This window comes from Camellia sinensis, chromosome 13 (genome assembly GCF_055761805.1).
Source record: "Camellia sinensis isolate YWXY chromosome 13, ASM5576180v1, whole genome shotgun sequence".
In the NCBI taxonomy this organism is placed as follows: Eukaryota; Viridiplantae; Streptophyta; class Magnoliopsida; order Ericales; family Theaceae; genus Camellia; species Camellia sinensis.
In genome coordinates this window covers 99,057,853-99,077,743 of record NC_138973.1, presented here as the reverse complement: position 1 = coordinate 99,077,743, position 19,891 = coordinate 99,057,853, and the positions used below count along the sequence as shown (strand labels likewise).

The window sequence follows — 19,891 nt, the reverse complement described above, 5'->3', positions numbered from 1 at the left end:
AAAGTATTTCAAAGTTCGTGAATGGGTGGATAATAGTGATGTGACTTATGAGCACATTTGTACAAAAGACATGTTAGCAGATCCTCTTACTAAAGGGCTTAGACCAATTGAGTTTGTTAAACATGTTGAGCACATGAGTATTTTACAGTCTTTTGATGTTCTTGGATAGAGTTTTTTTAAGTACTTGTTTTGACACATTAATGAATTATTTTTTTTTAACTATTAAAATTTGATGTGTTGACTCTCATTTTATCTGCAGTTGTAAGTTTTGTGCACATTTGAATATTATTTGTTATTTATGTTAAGTGAGCTCATATAGTTACAATTAATAAATTCTGAATGAATTTGAAGGCTTCGATTTTAGAAGTGTACGTGGATCCATAAAGTTTAAAATCTTGTTTTGAGATTTAAAGGCTTCCTTTGGAAGTGTAAAGGGGATAAAATCCCATAAAGGGTCTTTTAGACCATACAGAGGATTGAATGTGAAATTAGCATGTTGTAATTGATTGGATCACTTGTGCTAAAAGTTTCACACTACACTTTATCACATACAGGAATCCATGTTGGTGGAATATTGGAATTTGTAATTGTAGAAGATATTATGCTGATAAATAGCATAATTATCGCTGCAGTTCAATATTAATATTTTCATTGAACGGGATTTTGTGCTAAGATGTTTTTGTTCTGAATCATGTTTATGTGGCCATTAAAGTTGTTCAATCTGAGAGTCGTTTTATCAAATAAATTGTCTTTTTTTAAAAAAAATAAATAAATAATTAGTAGTCAATGTTGCCCAAGTGGGAGAATGTAAGAATTTATTCTTAATTGGGCTACCATTAACTATGTTTTATTTTGATTTGTGAAAAACAGGTTGAAAGTGATTCAGACAAACTAACTGGTATGAGCCCAAATTAATTTTGTGATTCATAAAGTTTTGGGCCATGGTTCATCTTAGTGGTTTTATTATAAGTATGTGGTATGGAGGTGTAAGGCTTGTTTTGAGTAATTTGGGTTCCTTAATAAGAGGGCCCAATAATTATTGTTTAGGCACAGTCCCCTCTCCTATCCTATTAGGGTTTACCTATATTTATATATATGTAAATCTAAGGGTTGTTAGCCCCATTGGAAAACAACGTGAAAAATATAGGAGAAGGAGAGGAAGAGCTGGTACTAAGGTTTTCCAATTGTGAATACCGTATTGTTCTAAAGAAAGCAACACTCAAGACAATGGCAGAATTAAATGGTATGTATTTAAGTTCTTATTTTAGTAATTAATTATATTCATAGTGTTTTGATTTCTAGTATAAAGATCCTGTAAACTTACAACTTTACTGGTGACATCCCTGAAGCTATTGGGCAGTTGCCGGAGCTAAGAAGTCTCTTACTCTTTCAATGTGAGTTCCACAGTGATCTTATCCCAACGGAAATTGGCAACTTATCAAAGCTTGAAGTACTGGACATATCCTATAATGATTTCACACCGTTGGCAGTGCCTTCAAGCTTTACTCAGTTGAAAAAACTTAAACAACTCTGGATGCAGAGATCAAGGTTGATCGGAGAAATCCCGAAATCAATGGGGAATTTGATAGTGCTCGAGATCTTGGACTTGTCGTCAAATGACTTGAGTGGTAACATCCCAAGTGGGTTGTTTCTACTAAAGAATTTAACAACACTATACCTCTACAAAAATCACTTGTCTTGGGCGATTCCTAAGTCTGTTGAAGCTTCAAAAATGGAGGTAATTGATCTATCCCAAAACAACTTGACTGGAACAATACCAGATGATTTTGGTTCACTAACAGAATTGTGGAGTTTGACTCTGTCTTTCAATCTGCTTTCTGGCAGAGTCCCAGATGGTTTGTGGTTGTTGGAGAATTTGGGGTACTTGAATATAAGTAACAATTTATTTATGGGTCAGCTTCCAGATGAACTATATTCAAATAATTTATCACAAATTGATATTAGTAATAACAAATTTTTTGGTGAAATCCCAGTTGGGGTGGTTTACTGGAATAGCTTGTTCGTGTTCCAAGCAAGTAATAATCTCTTTAGCGATTCAATTAGTCAAGGAATAACAGGTCTTCCACTTTTAACTACTCTTTTACTTGATAGAAATCAACTCTCTGGGAATTTTCCATCTGATATATTGTTTTAGAGCTCACCAACAACACTGAATCTCAGTCAAAACAAACTGTCTGGGCCAATTCCTGCAGTAATTGGTTTTTTACCTGTCCTAACTGATATAGACTTGTCTGAGAATGAGTTCTCAGGTCCAATTCCGCCTAAGATTATCCTTTTAAGGCTAGCTTCGCTCAACCTCTCTTCGAATCGTCTTACTGGGAGAATCCCAGTTGAGTTTGAAATGGCAATTTTTTATGCCAGTTTCTTGAACAATTCTGGTCTTTGTGCAAGTAACCCACTCTTTGAACTAAATGTTTGCTCTTCTGGACTTCCAAACTGGATCAAACTTTCATCCATAGTTGCAAGTATAGCAGCAATAATATTTGTACTGAGCTTGTTATCACTGTTCTTCATTAAGAGAGTTAAACGAAAGGGAAAGCATGAGACAATTTTAACGTGGAACCTCACAGCATTTCAGATGTTGGATTTCGCAGAGTCGGACATTGTGTCGAGTTTGACTGAAAGTAATGTGATCGGAAAGGGTGGGTCAGGGAAAGTGTATCATGTTGCTGTAAACCGTTCAGACATATTTGTTGCTGTCAAGAGGATTTGGAATAGTAAAAAGTTGAACCAAAGACTTGAGAAGGAGTTTCTGGCAGAAGTTCAGCTATTAGGCATGATTCGCCACTCCAACATAGTGAAATTGCTGTGTTTTATTACAAGTGAGAATTCAAAACTTCTTGTTTACGAGTATCTGGAAAATCATAGCTTGGATAGGTGGCTCCATAGAAAGAAGCGGCCAAACATCTCTGAATCAGTCCACCATGTTGTCTTGGACTGGCCTAAGCGGTTGCAAATTGCGGTGGGAGCTGCTCGGGGGCTATGCTACATGCACCATGACTGCGCACCTTCATTAATTCATCGAGATGTGAAATCAAGCAATATCTTGTTGGATTCTCAGTTCAATGCAAAAATTGCTGATTTTGGTCTAGCCAAGATATTGGTGAACCATGGAGAGCCCAATACAATGTCAATTGTGGCTGGAACTTTTGGGTACATAGCTCCAGGTAAGTGACATACAAAACTGCTGACGGGTAATCTTTCTTTACTAAAATTTGTTTTGCATTCATATTTTAAACTATGAATTTCAGAGTATGCTCGTACAACAAGAGTGAATGAGAAGATTGATGTGTATGGCTTCAGTGTTGTCCTTTTGGAACTAGTTACTGGAAAGGAAGCCAACGATGGAGATGAAGATATGTGTCTTACCGAATGGGCATGGCAACACATTCAAGAAGGAAACCCCATAGTTGATGCCTTGGATGAGGAGGTTAAAGAGGCTTGTTACTTGGATGAAATGGCTGGCGTGTTCAAGCTTGGGATCATTTGCACCGGCACATTTCCCTCTACTAGGCCTAGCATGAAAGACGTTTTGCAAATCCTGCTCGGTTGCAGCCAACAATTGCCACTTAGAGAGGATAATGTCAAAAGCAATTATGGTGGCGTTGCTCCTCTGCACACAAATGCCAGACATGAGAGGATGGTAGAAGACAATGATGATGGTCTGGCATTGGACGTTTAATGACTGTTGAATGCACAAAAGTTGATCATTTACCTTGATGTGGACTCGATGAAGATTACAGCAAGTGACTACTTCATAAGCCAGGTGTTTTTCCATCTCACTACTTGTGCAAGTAGTGTGTTTACTGTTTGTCAATGTCTGAATTAAATGATACATATTTTATTGCAATTTTAAATCTGATAATCACACGTTTGTTTACAATGTGTTAAAGATGGACTTAATCCTTAAATTTATGCTTTGTGTTCATAGCCCCTCATGGATTTCAATCCTTTAGTGCATAGCTATTGCCCCCTGCTTTTGTGTAAGCGTGAAATCATCACCCAATTCCTGCAAAATTGAACATTCTCAATCATCACCAATTTCGGAAGAAAACAAAATTGTTGATCATACAAGAAAACTAAAAAATGTCAAGCTTTTTAATCACAATACTCTAGTTGATCACACTCAATTATTGTTGCATATACATGTGTTATTGTGGGCACATAACTTAATTTTTGCTACCTATATACACATTTGTTTTTGCTGGTGTTTAAGAATGTTGAGAACTAAATAGATCAGCTATGTTTTGAAGTTAAATGATGAAAGCCTCACCACCTTCCTATTAGATAAAAGAACATTAGAATGAATCTTCCCTTTTGATGTCCTAAGGCTTGACACAGACAAGAGTTCAACTATACAGAAGTTTATTACTTCAGATTTGGATATAGATAGCCTTTGTTGGACAGAGTTGGGGGCCAATGGTGGTGCAATAAACCTTTATGTACCGTGTTAGGTGTTCTTGTGATGGTGGTTGACATGAATATGCACATCGATGTACAATTTTTTCATGGATATATGGCACTGTTAGGGGATGTGAATAACAACTTGCTCATAAGCTATCAGTTGATTAATTAAAGGCTCATGAGGAGTAGGATTGCACAAAAAACCCAGAAAACTCGATAACTGAACCAACTCGACTTGTATAGGGTAGTTCGGTTATTTCAATATTTTCGTTTGGTTTGGTTTGGTTCTGGGTTTTAAAATTAGACCCTGGGATTTGTCTCAAATTGATTAATCGACATATTAATGGAGAGATGAGTCGCACCATTCTGAATTTGCAAAATAACAAATCGTTAATACCACCCGACTAGCTGTTGCTGGCCGGATGACAATGCCTAAGTTAGATGATGTTTTGTATATAAACAAGAACAAATAAGTAAATATATTGGTTTAGACATACTTTTCCTTCAAATGTTGCCTCTATTTATAATAGGAGGTTTCTTCCCCTTAAGCTTGTCCAAACCATAGCTGAGTTATTTGTGGACCATAGTTAACCTATACTTCGTGGCCCAGTTCACCTTACCAAATCCGACATTATTCTCTACCATACCAAGTGGCCATGCTATGTACGCATTAGGTGGGCCTACATCACATGGCTTGTCTTATTTTTGCCACCACAAATCCTATAAGATTTGTTTAGTTCTAGTTTACATCTTGCCTGACTAAGCCAACATGAGAGTCAAGGTTGTATATATATGTTACACAAAATTATATTTATGTCCAGTTGCCTTTATATAATTAGTGAAAAGTGAAAAACAAGGTGGAGATTCCTACACTTGATTATGACATGTAAACCTAAATTAGGGCAAAATACATGATTGTTGGTTTGTATTAAATTGTGAAACAATGTTTTATTTTTCTTTATATTATGTTAGAATATTCAAGACTTGTTTATTATAAATATTTATTTTTTAAAAAAAAGTTTGTAATGATGCAAGATTGAAATGGAGACCACGGTTTTCAAATGAATGATTCACTTATTTTCATAATTGTATTCCAATCTAAAATAAGTTGAGCTACACCAGTTCAGTTCGATTTTAATAGAGAATTGGTTCAGTCTAAGTCTAAATATCTGAAACTGATGATTGATTGATTCTTTGGTTTAGTGCTAATCTAAACCAAAATCACTCATACACACTTCTAATTGGGATGTCATGACAGAAATCCAATTCCACCACTAAAATATCTCGCTTAACTTTAATTTTCAAAATTTCTGAAACATAAAAGAAAATATTGAGCTCAAGAATCCAGTAAAGTTACCCACTACCCTAAGATTGGAAGTCATGGAACAGGAAAGTCAATGCAACATGTAAGGGTTTTAAGGATTAAATGGATTGGAGATAGGTGTTTAAAGGAGGTGTTGTTCCCAAGTTGTATAGACTCTCATCTGATAGACATAGATCAGTAAAGGAGATACTTGAGCTTACAAGTGATCTGCTTGAATGGGAACATGGCTTTTGTAGAGAGTTGATGGACTGGGAAAAGGAGGATGTAGTTAGTCTCGTTAACATGCTACTCTCTGCCTGTGCTCTTAGGGAATATAAGGAGGATGCTTTAGGGTGGAGGGTAGAAAACTCTTGTTGTTTTAGTGTTTCCTCGGTATATAGATGGTGGGAATTCAGTCCTTAACCCAATTGTTAGGTCCTTTATGTTGTCAATTCTGTGAGCAAACACTTTTTCAGTTGTAATTTCAGTGGTCTATTTCTTCATGGACCGCTTGAGCGAAGAATCTCTGCTCCTAGAAGTTCAACATGTCTGCAAATATACTGGGAGGGGGTCAATGTGCACTAAAGTGAACCTTCGGTCGCCCGAGCGAAGACATTAATGGTTTCACGCGTATAAGGCACACCGCTCAAACGACCATTCCATGGCTCGAGCGGTCATCGCGATCTTGTTTCTATAAAAGCTGCTCGAAAGATAGATTTCAGATTTACGGCTTCCAGATCTTAAACTTGAGAGTTAGGGTTTTTCTCTAGAGCTTGTTTCCTTGTTTTCCCTTGATGTCTTTGTGAGTTTGATCACATCACATGAGTTATGTTTAGCACATCAAGGTGGTTTGTTTGATTCTTCTACCCAAAGAGTGTTTGATCAGTGGATTCTGAAGATTCGAGCGTGAAGGCTATGAAGGAGTTTGAAGCAGTTCGTTATCATAGATTCGACGTGGATTCAACATCAGACTAATCAATTCTGAGATGAAGGCGTTGGTGAAAGAGGCACAAGTAGTGGAAGACAATTTTGCAGTGTGTTGGGTAAATTGATTGGTAATCTTGTGTATTTTCATTCTACATAGTGGATTGATTAGTGGAGTTTCACCCGTGGTTTTTTTTTATCACAATTAGAGGTGTTCCAATTGTGGTTTTTTCAACGTAAAAATTGTTTGCGTTGATTTATTAATTGTGAAATAACAATCTAAATCACTTTCATACATGTTAGATGGTTTAGATTCTTAGTTTTGATTGTTTGGGAATTGTTGCAATTCTATCTACTTCGAATCACGAATCACGTAGGTTATTTAATTGGCATCAGAGCGGGTCACTCATTCTTGTTTTTATAAAAACTATAGGAGTGTGATTTTGTGTGATTTGTATTAATGGATTCAATTCGTGAAGGTACCTCGACCCATAGATCTCCTTTACTTGATAAAACAAACTACTTTTCTTTGGAAAGCTCAGATTAGAGTGTTTTTGAAATCTATTGATGAAAAAGTTTGGCAATCTATCATGTGTGGGTAGACTGAACTGACAATTACCATTGATGGAGTAACTTTTCCCAAACCATTTGATAAATGGGACACAGCTGATTACTAAAATAGTAGCTAGAAGAGTAAAGCTATCAATTCTCTCTTTTGCGCTGTCACACCAGAAGAATCTAGCCGTTAAGCGTATTGTCAAGTATGTTAGCGGGACTTTGGGTATGGGATTTGGTTCTTATCCGACACCACGGCCGATATTACTATCTATTCTGATGCCGGTTGGGCAGGGTGTGCTGATGATCGCAAAATCACATCTGGAGGTTGTTTTTACCTCGGGAATAATTTGGTTGCATGGCATAGCAAAAAGCAGAATGACATCTCTCTTTCGATCGTTGAGGCTGAGTATATTGTTGCAGGGAGTTGTGCTTAAATGATTTGGATAAAGCAAATGCTTCATAACTATGGGATAGACTAGCATACACTTAATCTTTTCTGTGATAACATAAGTGCCATCAATATCTCTCGAAATCTAGTCCAACACTCTTGCACTAAACATATTGATATTCGTCACCATTTCATTTGAGAGTTAGTTGAGGAGGGTCTTGTTGTTCTTGAACATGTATCCACTGAGCATCAAAGAACAGACATTTTTACAAAGCTCCTTGATCTTCTTAGGTTTGAGTTCCTTAGAAAGACCTTGGGAGTAGTGCTCGTTGACTAGAGTGTGGCCTATTACATGAGTGGATGTGAGTGATTCGCATTCTGTGTGCTTGGATGTTATAATCTCATTGTCATTGATACTTGTCGTCTTTGCACATAGATTTATTTGAACACCTCTCATGCTACATGCAAGGCTTCATATGTATTTGCCCATAGCTCATTTTAAATGTACATGCTCATTGATTTCATGATCTCATTCTGTACACATCCTTTGAGTTAAATTGTTGCAGGGGTTTCCGCATAAGTGATCAAATTTTTCTATGGACTACTAGCATTGTGTCTTGTGCATTTCCAGAGGAATTGACCTGTACTAGGACATCATGGGTGATGTTGAGTCTCTTAACCATCTACCATCTTTTTGCATGTCCACAGCTTTCCCCTCAGTTCTTTGTAGTCAAGGAATGAGGAAAAGGCTACCTCAGAGGCACTAACCAAGCTATCCTTATTTTATCCGTGCTTCTTTGGTTCGGTTTCCATACTCTTGAGCGTGAAAGCCACCAATGAGTGCCCAAAAGAAAGAAAGTAAGAAAAAATAAAAACTGTGTTTCATTGATTAAGGGGGAACTTCCGTTTTTACTCAATAAATCTCCCTTGATTCCTAGTGGTTTGACTTTCCTCAATTGTGTTTAGATTTTTTTACCGGAGGTCTAGCCATCCGATCATTACTAGGATTAACTCTAGCGATTGTGGACGCTCGAGGATTGCATACACACACCACCTTTGTGAGCTATCATGTTCTTTTTTGAGCCTTGCATTCATATGCTGCCTATGTTCATTTACATATCCATACCTTGCTTGCTAATGATATCATGTTCATATTGTCTATCTTGTAAGATTGAAGGTTTCATGATGTATGGATTATCTCATCTTAGTAACCCATTATTGCCATTGTACTAATCCATCCTTGATTAAGGTGATACCTTGTTATATGAGTCGTTTTGATGCTCAGAAGTGTGTGTTTGAGGACCCTGCAAGCCCTTTTTAACTATTGACACTGCTCGAGCGACAATTCTTGCGCTCGAGTGGTAAATACCTCAATCCAATATTTTTGCAGGTGGTCCAAACTACTGAGAAGCAACGAAATCTTAGCTCGAGCAACGTACTCGCGTGTAAGTGGAATCGCTCGAGCAACAAAATGGTCGCTCGAGCGGTCTGTGCTAGTTCAAATAGCTCAAACCGTCATTTTATATTTAGTTTTGCCCTAAATCTCTCCATGGTTTTTCTTTCTCCTAGGGCATACTACCTCCATTGTTGTGCTTGACCTCTTGGTCCTTGATTTCACTTGGATTTGCACTTTGTTTTGTGATTTTCATCATGTTTTAGTATGTCTCCATGTTTTTATTTTTATTCTCATGCTTGTTTGTCTCTCCATTGTGTGTGGGTATTTATGGTCTAAGTGTTTTTTCTTGTTCTATTCTGTGGCCAATTTCGTTTTTGATTGTGATTAGTAGTTGTTTTGAGATATTGTATCTAGGGTTTTCCACTTGATTTTGTTTTTGTTTTTGTTTTTTTTTTCTTTTTGTGCCAAATTTATGATGTTTCTAGGGTTTCTACTATCTATATATTTTTTAAGTCTCTTTAAAGTCTATTTATGATTGATTAATTATTCTCCTCCTCATATGTATAATGTTGCATTTTTTTTTTACTTCTGATTACTAATGGTGTTTGTTATTCATGTTTGAACTTTGGGCTTTTGGTTTAATCTGTCATGGTTGGGGTTTATGGGTTGTCTCCTGGTGGGCTGTTTATGGTTCTCTTTGTTGGTGGTCTTCTTGTTTGTCAGTGCTTAGTCATGGTTGAATCCTCCAAACGACGTATGGCTACTATTTCACATCCCTCATTTAACACTTATAAATTCCAATATAAAGAGAAAGCCACCATGTTTAGGGATTTCTACGAGTCTAGGACTGTCTCTAGAGCGAAATGTCCCACCCACCACCTTCAAGTCCATTCCCATTCTATCTGTCTTTGATTCGCTAGGAGCTAACTACGTCCTTCTCTTCTAGGGCCAACAAAATCTGAGTTGGGTCTCGGAATTCTATTGTAACATTCGCTCCATTGATCCTGTTGCTTTGTCTTTTAAATCATGGGTCCGTTCTAAGTACATTTACATTACTACGGAGCCAATTTGGTCTTTTCTTGGTGTTTCTCCTGTGCGTAATTGTCACTTTCTATTTCTTGCCACCAAAGATGCCAACTTTGACCTAGTTGCCACTGAACTGTGTGGCACACCTCGAACTTGGATGGCCGAGTCACTTATTAGGCAAAATGAGCTCCTACCCGTTTTCATCTACTCAATATCATTGTTTGTACTAAAATCCATGTTACTACCCACAGTTCAAACATTTCTCAAGATCAATGGTATGTTCCTTATTGTATTGATCACCATCTTTCCATTGATCTTTTTGAAATGATTGTTTCCAAAATGATCTTTGTGTTTGAGGGCAAGAAGTCCTTGGGCCTTTCTTACGGGTGCCTAATAAACTGCATCCTTACCTCTCTTCATGTCTCCTCTTCCTCTGATTATGAGTTTTCTTCTCCGACCAAATCTATCACCAAAATGACCATTTCCCAGAGTCAAGCACATGTTAAGGGGGAGTCGCTCGGGGCAGGTGGTTCAGGTGAAGATGAGGACCAGATGGCTAAAGAAGCTGAGTTGGATACTGTAGTTGCTGGTGAGGGGGAGTAACCTGCTCATGCTCGTACTATTTGGGGACAGGTTAGCCAGGTGGAGCAAGCCATGTTTGCTTGTTTCGATCGTTTGGACGCCCGAATAGATGTTTATAATGCACGTCTCACCGACTTAGAGACATCCACCGACGCTCGTCTCACTGCATTTGAGGCTTCCACTGGACTAATAGAACATGTTGTGGACCAGTCCTTACTCCAGCTTGCACAGATATAGCAGCCTCCTTTACCCCCACCATATCCATGATGGTTTACTGTTTCTCTTTTGGACAATTGGACATATTTTTTTGTTTATTATTTTGTCTTATATCATGTTGATAGTCTGTTTTTGGACCATTTGACTTTATCATTTGTCTCTCCCGGTCAAAAAATGGGAGTATTTGGTTGGCTTGGATTATGGTTTACTTGGTTTGGATTATAGTTTACTTGGTTTATTAGTGTTACTAATCGCTAATCATCTATCTATCCATTTCTAGAGTTTGTGCAATGTTTGTGTTCTTTGCAGGTGGTTGGTTCTCTTTGCACGTTGGTTAGATGGTGGCGTTTTAGAATGGTTAAGCTGGTTTTTGTGTCTAGAGTGTGAGTTTGTTAGGATTCAATTGTTAGACAGGTTTTGTCCGAGAATTGACAAAGGGGGAGATTGTTAGGTCCTTTGTGTTGTCAATTCCACGAGCAAACACTTTTTCGGTTGTAATTTCAGTGGTTTGTTTCTTCATGGACTGCTCGAGCGACAAAGTGGTCACTTGAGCAATGAATCTCTGCTCCTAGAAGTTCAACTTGTCTACAAATATACTAAGAGGGGGTGCGCTCGAGCAAACCTTTCAGTCGTTCGAGAGAAGTCACTAATGGTTCCACACGTACATGGCATACCACTCGAGCGACCATTTCATGGCTCGAGCGGTCATCGCGATCTTGTTTCTATAAAAGCTGTGAAAGACAGATTTCAGATTTACGGCTTCCAAATCTTAAACTTGAAAGTTAGGGTTTTTCTCTGGAGCTTGTTTCCTTGTTTTCCCTTAATGTCTTTGTGAGTTTGATCACATCACATGAGTTAAGTTTATCACATCAAGGGGGTTTGTTTGATTCTTCTACCCAAAGAGTGTTTGATCGATAAATTTTGAAGATTTGAGTGTGAAGGATTTGAAGGAGTTGGAAGTGGCTTGTTGCCATAGATTTGACGTGGGTGTTGTGGATTTAACATCAGACTAATCAATTCTGAGATTAAGGTGTTGGTGAAAGAGGCACATGTGGTGGAAGACAATTTTACAACATGTTGGGTAAATTGTTTGGTAATCTTGTGTATTTTCATTCTTCATAGTGGATTAATTAGTAGCGTTTCGCCCATGGTTTTTTTTTTTTTTTATAACAATTGGAGGTGTTCCAACTATGGTTTTTTCCACGTAAAAATCATTTGTGTCGATTTATTAATTGTGAAACAACAATCTAAATCACTTTCGTACGTGTTAGATGGTTTAGATTGTTTGTTTTGATTGTTTGTGAATTGTTGAAATTCTATCTATTTTGAATCACAAATCACGTAGGCTATTCACCAATGACATAAGCGTTATTGCAAAGATGATTTGGCATAATGTCTCTCCACCCAAAGCCAAATCTTTTGTGTGGTTGGCATGGAGGCAAAAGCTTAAATGTATTGTGTATCTTTAAAGTATTGGGATCATCAATGGGAGTGCTAACATTGCTTGTGTGTTTTGTAAAACTGAAGTAGAATCTGTCAACCATGTTATGCTATGGTGCCCTCTCATTTGGCAGGTTTGGGCTAATATTCTATCATGGTGGGGTACACAATGGGTCATGCCAGAATCTATAGGTGTTTTACTTTGGTGGGCTGGTTTTACTTTCAACAAATTTGTTCAGAATATTTGGAAAATTATAACTTGCTACTCTTTGGTCTATTTGGAAACTAAGGAACGAGGTGGTGTTCTAGGGTATTCAACCTGATTTGCCTGGCTTGTGTGATACAATTAAAACCAGAATAGCATCGTGGGTTAGAGCTTTATTCCCTGATGTTCCATTTGCTGTGGATGATTATGTGTTTAACCTTCCAACAAGTCAAGTTTTGCAGCAAAGGTATTGGTTGATTGGTGTGTTGTATGCTTGTGTCTGTTGGGTATGTAGCAGCAGGGGTGTTGTATGCTTATGTCTGTTGGGTTTGTAGCAGTAGGGGTGGTTTTGTTGTGTAACAATAGGGGTAGTGTCTTGTAGTAGTTGCAGTAGTGTTGGGTTTTGGTTGCTTGTCTTTTGTATTGTTGGGCTGCTGTTTTTGTGTTTTTGTTCTTCCTCTTGTTTGGTTGGTTGCTCACCAACTTCTTGTATGCTATCATATGATTCGGCTTGCTCAATGGTGCCAAACCAAGTTGTGATCATTTTGCTTGGCTATGATGCTTGTTGATTCAACTTCTTTATTGATGTATTCCTATTTCTTTTCATCAATAAGGTTTTTTTTGCTGATCAAAAAAAAAAAAAAAAAAAAGAAAAGTTTTAAGGATTAAATTTTTATCCCTAAAAGGATAAATATTGTTGTAAAAAAAAATTAAGCATCAGTCTTGTCGTTATGTTGTGTCTAGGAAGCAGAAAACAATTACATACAAGCACACAAGAAAGAACACACAAAGATTTACGTGGTTCGGCAAATCGCCTACGTCCACGGGCAGCAGATTTCGCTATATTTGGAACAAAGAATTACACACTCTGTAATTCTCTCTCTGCTCTGTATTCTCTCTTTAGTTCACCACACTGACCCCCTTCCATTCACTAACCATTTATAGATGAAATGGAGGGCCAAAGACTTCAACAAGCCATCGACAACATTCGTGGCAACCACCAACAGTCAACCACCTTATCATGGATAGCTCGGCTGAATGTCCAGCTTCTTCATTTTTTCTTCAATCAGCAGCCATCATTGACAAAGCAAATCTGAGCCAATCTTCAACAAATCTCCACCTTGGCGAGGATTCTCTATCCAACATAGTGATCGTTCAACACTGCCATGGACCCGAAGGTGCTTAGTTCCAAGAGTTGTTGACCAAGTCCAAATAGTATTAGAACTTGATCCTAGAAACCATTTTTTTGAGCGTATCGGCTGGATTATCTGCAGTGCTAGTCTTTTAAAGCATAATATCCCCTTCATTCACAATTTCTTGGACGACATGGAAATGGTCATCAATGTGCTTGGTGCGGGAATGATGAACTTGGTTCTTTGCCAAACAAACACTCTGACTGTCGCAGTACACCTCAACATGCTTTTGAACAATACCCAAGTCCTCAATCAACCCATGTGGCCAAATAACTTCCTTAAAGGCTTCTATCACTGCCATGTACTCTGGCTCTGTTGTAGACAAAGCCACCGTTGAATGAAGCGTTGACCTCTAACTCACCGGCGCTTTAGCAAGCGTAAATAAATACCCTGTTGTTAACCGGCGTTTGTCCAAGTCACCAGCATAATCTGAGTCCACATATCTAACCAGATTCTGTCCGACTCTATGATCTCTCTCGAACTTCAAACCCATATTAATTGTGCCATGTAAGTACCTCAAGATCCACTTCACTACCTGCTAATGACCTTTTCCTGGATCATGCATATATCTGCTTACCATACTCACAGTATGTGAGATGTCAGACCTTGTACAAACCATAGCATACATTAATGCACTAACTACATTTGCATATGGAACCTGTGCCATATGCTTTCATTCTTCTTCTGTACGTGGAGACATCGAAGCACTAAGCTTGAAATGAGGAGCCAATGGTGTACTCACAACTTTTGTTTTCCCATTTATGCCAAATCTATCTAACACTTTCTTTCAAATACTAGGTTTGCGTCAGACAAGCCGTGCCTATCTGCCTGTCTCTTTTGATCTCTATGCCAAGAATTTTCTTTGCTTCACGAAGATCCTTCATTTTGAACTCTACTGCCAATTGTGCCTTGAGTTTATCAATCTCCACCTTGCTCTTAGATGCAATCAGCATGTCATCTACATATAAGAGCAAATAGACAAAGGAACCATCGAAAAGCTTACGGAAATATACACAATGATCATATTGGCTTCTTGTGTATTTTTTTTCCATCATGAACCGATCAAATCACTTGTACCACTGTCTTGGAGACTGCTTCAACTCGTACAACGATTTCTTTAATTTGCAAGCCCAATCCTCTTTTCCAGCAACTTTGAAACCATCTGGCTGGGACATGTATATCTCCATGTAAGAATGCAGTTTTGACATCGAGTTGGGTGAGCTCGAGATCAAACTGAGCAACCAATGCTAGCAAGATATGAATAGACGTGTGCTTCACAACAAGTGAGAATACCTCATTGTAGTCTATTCCTTCCTTCTGGGCATAGCCTTTAGCTACCAATATAGCTTTGTATCTAATGTTGTCTCTGCCTGGGATGCCTTCTTTCTTGGTGTAAACCCACTTACACCCAATTACATTCTTGCCTTTTGGAAGTTGCACCAACTCCCAAGTTTGATTCTTGTGAAGTGACCTGATCTCTTCATCCATAGCCTCATTCCATTTGACACTTTCTGCATTCTGCATGGCTTCTTTGAAAGTGCAATGAATATTGTCTTCAATGATTGGAAGTGCATAGGCCACCATATCGGTCATCCAACCTTGTTGCTTAGTAACCCTTTTTTCTTTTCTGATTGCAATGGGTTCTGACTGTTGTGGGGCTTTTGGATCTTCATTCTCATCTGAACTCACTTCAGGATCTTCTTCAGAGCTATCAACTGAGCATTCTTCAAGATGGTTGACTGGCTGAATAGTCTTTGCTGGAGTCTCAAACTCCACCTGCACTAACTTCTCTAATGTTTCTTCAAACTCTTGAGGATTTGGCTGCGTCGGCATTATAGATTCATCAAACGTACTGTCTCTTTTAGTGACAACTTTCTTTGATTTAGGGCACTAGAGTCTGTATCCCTTGACACCATCACTAAAGCCCAAGAAGACAACTTTCTTGGCTCTAGGATCCAACTTAGATTCTGTAACATGAAAATAGGCTGGACATTCAAAGATACGTAGCTGATCATAATTAGTGTTATCACAGGTAGTTTGTTGACAAGATGACAAGCATAGTTCAATGCCTTGCCTCAAAATGCCTTGCTCAATCCTGAATGTGACAGCATACACTGGACTTTCTCCACCAAAGTGTGGTTCATGCATTCTGCAACTTCATTTTGCTGTGGCGTTCCACTAACTGTGAAATGTCTCACTATCCCTTCATTCCGGCAAACCTCAAAGAAGGGATTTGATGTGTATTCGCCGCCATTGTCAGATTTGAGCTTCTTGATCTTCCTACCTGTCTGGGTCTCAATCATTTTCTTCCACGTAAGAAAGATGTTAAATACTTCATCTTTATGTTTCGTTGTGTAAACCCATACTCTTCTTGAGAAATCATCAATGAACGACACAAAGTAGTGTTTACCTCCTAAAGAAGCATTCTTGGAAGGTCTCCAAACATATGTGTGAACATAGTCTAGAATCCCTTTGGTACGATGAATGACAGTACCAAACTTGATTTTTGTTTGTTTGCCCAGTACACAATGCTCGTAGAACTCAAGCTTCCTTGTTTTGGCGCCTTTCAACAGGCCTTGCTTTACCAAGCCTTGTAGAGCCTTCTCACCGACATGCCCTAGGCGCATTTGCCAAAGTCTTGAAGTGTCTAATGCATCATCTTCTGAGCTGGTAGAGATAGCCAGTCTCCATGTGACTGTAAAGCCGTCTAGGAAATATAAATTTCCCTTCCGAATACCCTTCATTGCAACAAATGCTCCTCTAACAACTTTGAGGACTCCACCTTCCACAGTTACTCTGTAACCTTTAAAGTCTAAAACTCCCACTGAGATGAGATTCTTCATCAAATCTGGTACATACCGAACATCTTCAAGAATTCTGATTGTTCCATCATGTATCTTCAGTCAAATTGTTCCAATCCTCTTTGTTTGGAAAGCTTGGTCGTTGCCCATCAATACAACTCCTCCATCGAACTCTCATAAGCTCGAGAACCACTGCTTGTTAGGACACATATGGTAGGAACATCCGAAATCCAGAATCCATTCATCAGAATGGCCAAGTGATGAAACTGTAAAGGTTGATCCTTCACCATTATCTCCATCTCGTGCAACGTTCAGCTTTTCATCTTTCTTGTCTTTATTGGGACAATCTTTTGCCCAATGCCCCTTCTGGCGACATGCATTACACTCATTTTTTGCAAGACGTCTTCTATCTGATGATCTCCCTCTGGATTTTGAGTCAGACTTTCCCCGCCTTGTATATCTTCTGTTGTTCGTTCTGTTTCTAACTGTCAATGCCTCTGATGCTGAGTCCCTGTTTGAAGACTTATCTTTCCTTCTGAACTCATTATTTACCAAGGCTTTTGAAACATCAACGTACTTGATCTTTTCTTTATCATACAGTAAAGTGGTGGCGAGATGATCATATGTGTTAGGCAAGGAATTCAACAATAATAGTGTTTTATCTTCATTATCAATTTGAACATCCAAGTTTTTCAAATCGGCAATAATTTTGTTGAAATTGTTCAGGTGTTCATTCATTGAAATACCGTTCTTGTAGTCGAAACGAAACAACCTCTTCTTCAAGTAGAGCCGGTTCTCAATGCACTTTGTCATGAACTTGTCTTTCAGCACGTTCCAAAGCTCCTTCGCAGTATCATATTCTGTGAAGGCGTATTTCTCCTCTTTTGCAAGGCAAAGTCGGATGGAACTGTAGGCCAGGAGATTCACTTTCTCCCATTTTATCTCGTCCAAGTCATCTGGTTTGTCTCCCAGAGTGAAGTTTAGGTTCATCTGGACAAGCATATCTTTAACTTCACATCTCCACATGCCAAAGTTACTGCTACCATCAAACTTCTCTACCTCAAACTTAGCGTAAGACACGGGGGTCCAACGCCCAGAGCTGCTTGTAGTCGCGGGGCTGCTTGTAGACTCGGCTGATCTCCTCTCTGTAGATTCTTCCATTGAGACTTTTCAAAAAAAATCTCCACCACAACAATAACGGACGCTTGAAATACCCGGAACACGACAAATTCTGAACTCCTGAAAACTTCACTAAAAATTTGGGTCCAAATCTCAAAAAATGGAATCCGCGGTTGTGTCCGGAATGGTTGATTTAGCTAGAAAAGTACTTTATCCACCTCTTTAGGGACCTCAATGAATTTTTTTCAAATCCAGCAGCCAAATTGTAATTTCCCAAAACTTCAGGGACCTTACTGCAATTGATAGAAGTTCCAGGAGCTAAATTGAAATTTCAACAAGATTAGGGGCTGAAATACAATTTACCAAAGTTTCAGAGGGCTCTCTACAATTTCAAAAATTTTGGCTGACTGGGACGCTAACGTGACAGATGTGCTGATGTGGCGGTGACGTGGTAGTTGAGCTGGCGGTGAAGTGTCTCGACACGTGGCAGTGACTTGGTAGCCATGTGGTTCAGACGTGGCAGTGACTGGCTGACATGTGGTGCTAACGTGGCACTCATGCAAAAATAATTTGCAAGTTGTTGCTGTCAGGATTTGAACTCTAGCAGAGCAAAGCAAAGAAATGAGCCTTGACCACTTGGACACGCCTAGCCTTGGTGTTGGATTTCCAACAAATAAATATTTGAAGTATACTTTTTGGCAGCAGATGGTTGTCTTCTTCCTCTCGCCGTGCGTGGTTCTTCTAGTTCAGAGTTGAATTTACGCGCCAATATTTGACCGGAGCGTGTAGGCCACCACGACCTTCGTTTTGACCATTCTTTCTAGATCTAGACTTCTCTCATCGAGACGTACACCGTGTTATGCTGAAATCCCGATTTTGACAACTTTGAAATTTTCAATTTATAGAAAAATGCTCTGTTTTTTGCACAACAATGCTCTGGTACCAATTTGTTGTGCCTAGGAAGCAGAAAACAATCACATACAAGCACACAAGCAAGAACACACAAAGATTTATGGGGTTCGGCAAATCGCCTATGTCCACGGGCAACGAATTTCACTATATTTGGAACAAAGAATTACACACTCTATAATTCTCTCTCTCTCTGTTCTGTATTCTCTCTTCAACTCACCACACTGACCCTCTTCCATTCACTAACCATTTATAGAGGAAATGGAAGGCCAAAGTCTTCAACAAGCCACTAATAACATTCATGGCAACCACCAACAATTAGGCACCCTATCATGGATAGCTCGGCTGAATGTCTAGCTTCTTCATTTTTTCTTCAATCAGCGGCCATCGTTGACAAATCAAACAAAGCAAATCTGAGCCAATCTTCAACAGTTATGAGAGCCGCCACTAAAAGACTATCTTGAAAGTTAAAAAAATGACCTTTAAAGACAATTTAAAAATATTACTAATAAATGCACTTTTAAAAATAAAACAATTGTGTGCTAAAAGAATTTTGATCTCTAAATGATAACAATTTATCAATAAATGTCCAATTTTGTCACAAAAAAAAAAAAAAAACACTTTTAGCAACTAAAATATTTCATTCTTAAAGGTAAATTTGTCTTTAATTTTTTGTCTCTAAAACCTTAATTTATTGTAGCGAGTCCATCAACATAGTGAAATTATTCTGTTGCATTTCGAGTGGGACTATGAAACCTTTTGTTTATTAGCATTTTGAAAATTGTAGCCATATTTTTTTTATGCCCGGCTGTTCGGACCATTTTATGCACACTTCAACTAATTTCAAAACCCACGCAAAGCGCCCCTCCATGTGGATTGGGCAAATCTCAAACAGAGTCCATGGGCGTAACTTCAAGGAGTTGATAGCACTTGGTGAGAATTGAACCTGAGACTTAGAATGAGCATACTCCAGGTCCTAAGCTGCAACCACTAGGCCAACAGGTTGATTGTAGGCCATATTTGACATGACCAAATCTCCAAAAGTCCAATCTGAATCTGATTTTGCTCGTGTTTATGCTCCATTTTTCAGCCCAACTGTACAGGAATGAAAGAAGAGCATCGCATCATTATCTCAACTGTTTGTCATGAATTGCAGAATTTCTAACCAGGATTAGATTGGTCGGGGAGACACGAAAAATAGAGAAAATAAATAAATAAGAGTTATAAATCTCACACACACAAAAATATTAGATTTACATGAGGGATACAGTAACAGTTGTTACAGTTTCACTGCTAAGTGTTACAAGCTGTTCCGCTCAATTACATATATACATAATACAGCTATTTAACTGGGGTGCCAATTTGCTTCAAATCATTAGCATAGAACCAATTGAGTTTCGCACATG

General features: G+C 38.5%; 1 protein-coding gene across 1 annotated transcript; it reads left to right on the top strand.

Annotated features, from left to right (window-relative positions):
• The first annotated feature begins 1,993 nt into the window (after positions 1 to 1,993).
• Positions 1,994 to 3,904, top strand: LOC145805912 (receptor-like protein kinase 5). The gene is made up of 2 exons (XM_082901351.1): positions 1,994 to 3,188; positions 3,273 to 3,904. Exons 1-2 carry the CDS (start codon positions 2,363 to 2,365, stop codon positions 3,701 to 3,703), a joined length of 1,257 nt encoding a protein of 418 aa, XP_082757477.1. The 5' UTR covers positions 1,994 to 2,362; the 3' UTR covers positions 3,704 to 3,904.
• Positions 3,905 to 19,891: the final 15,987 nt, after the last annotated feature.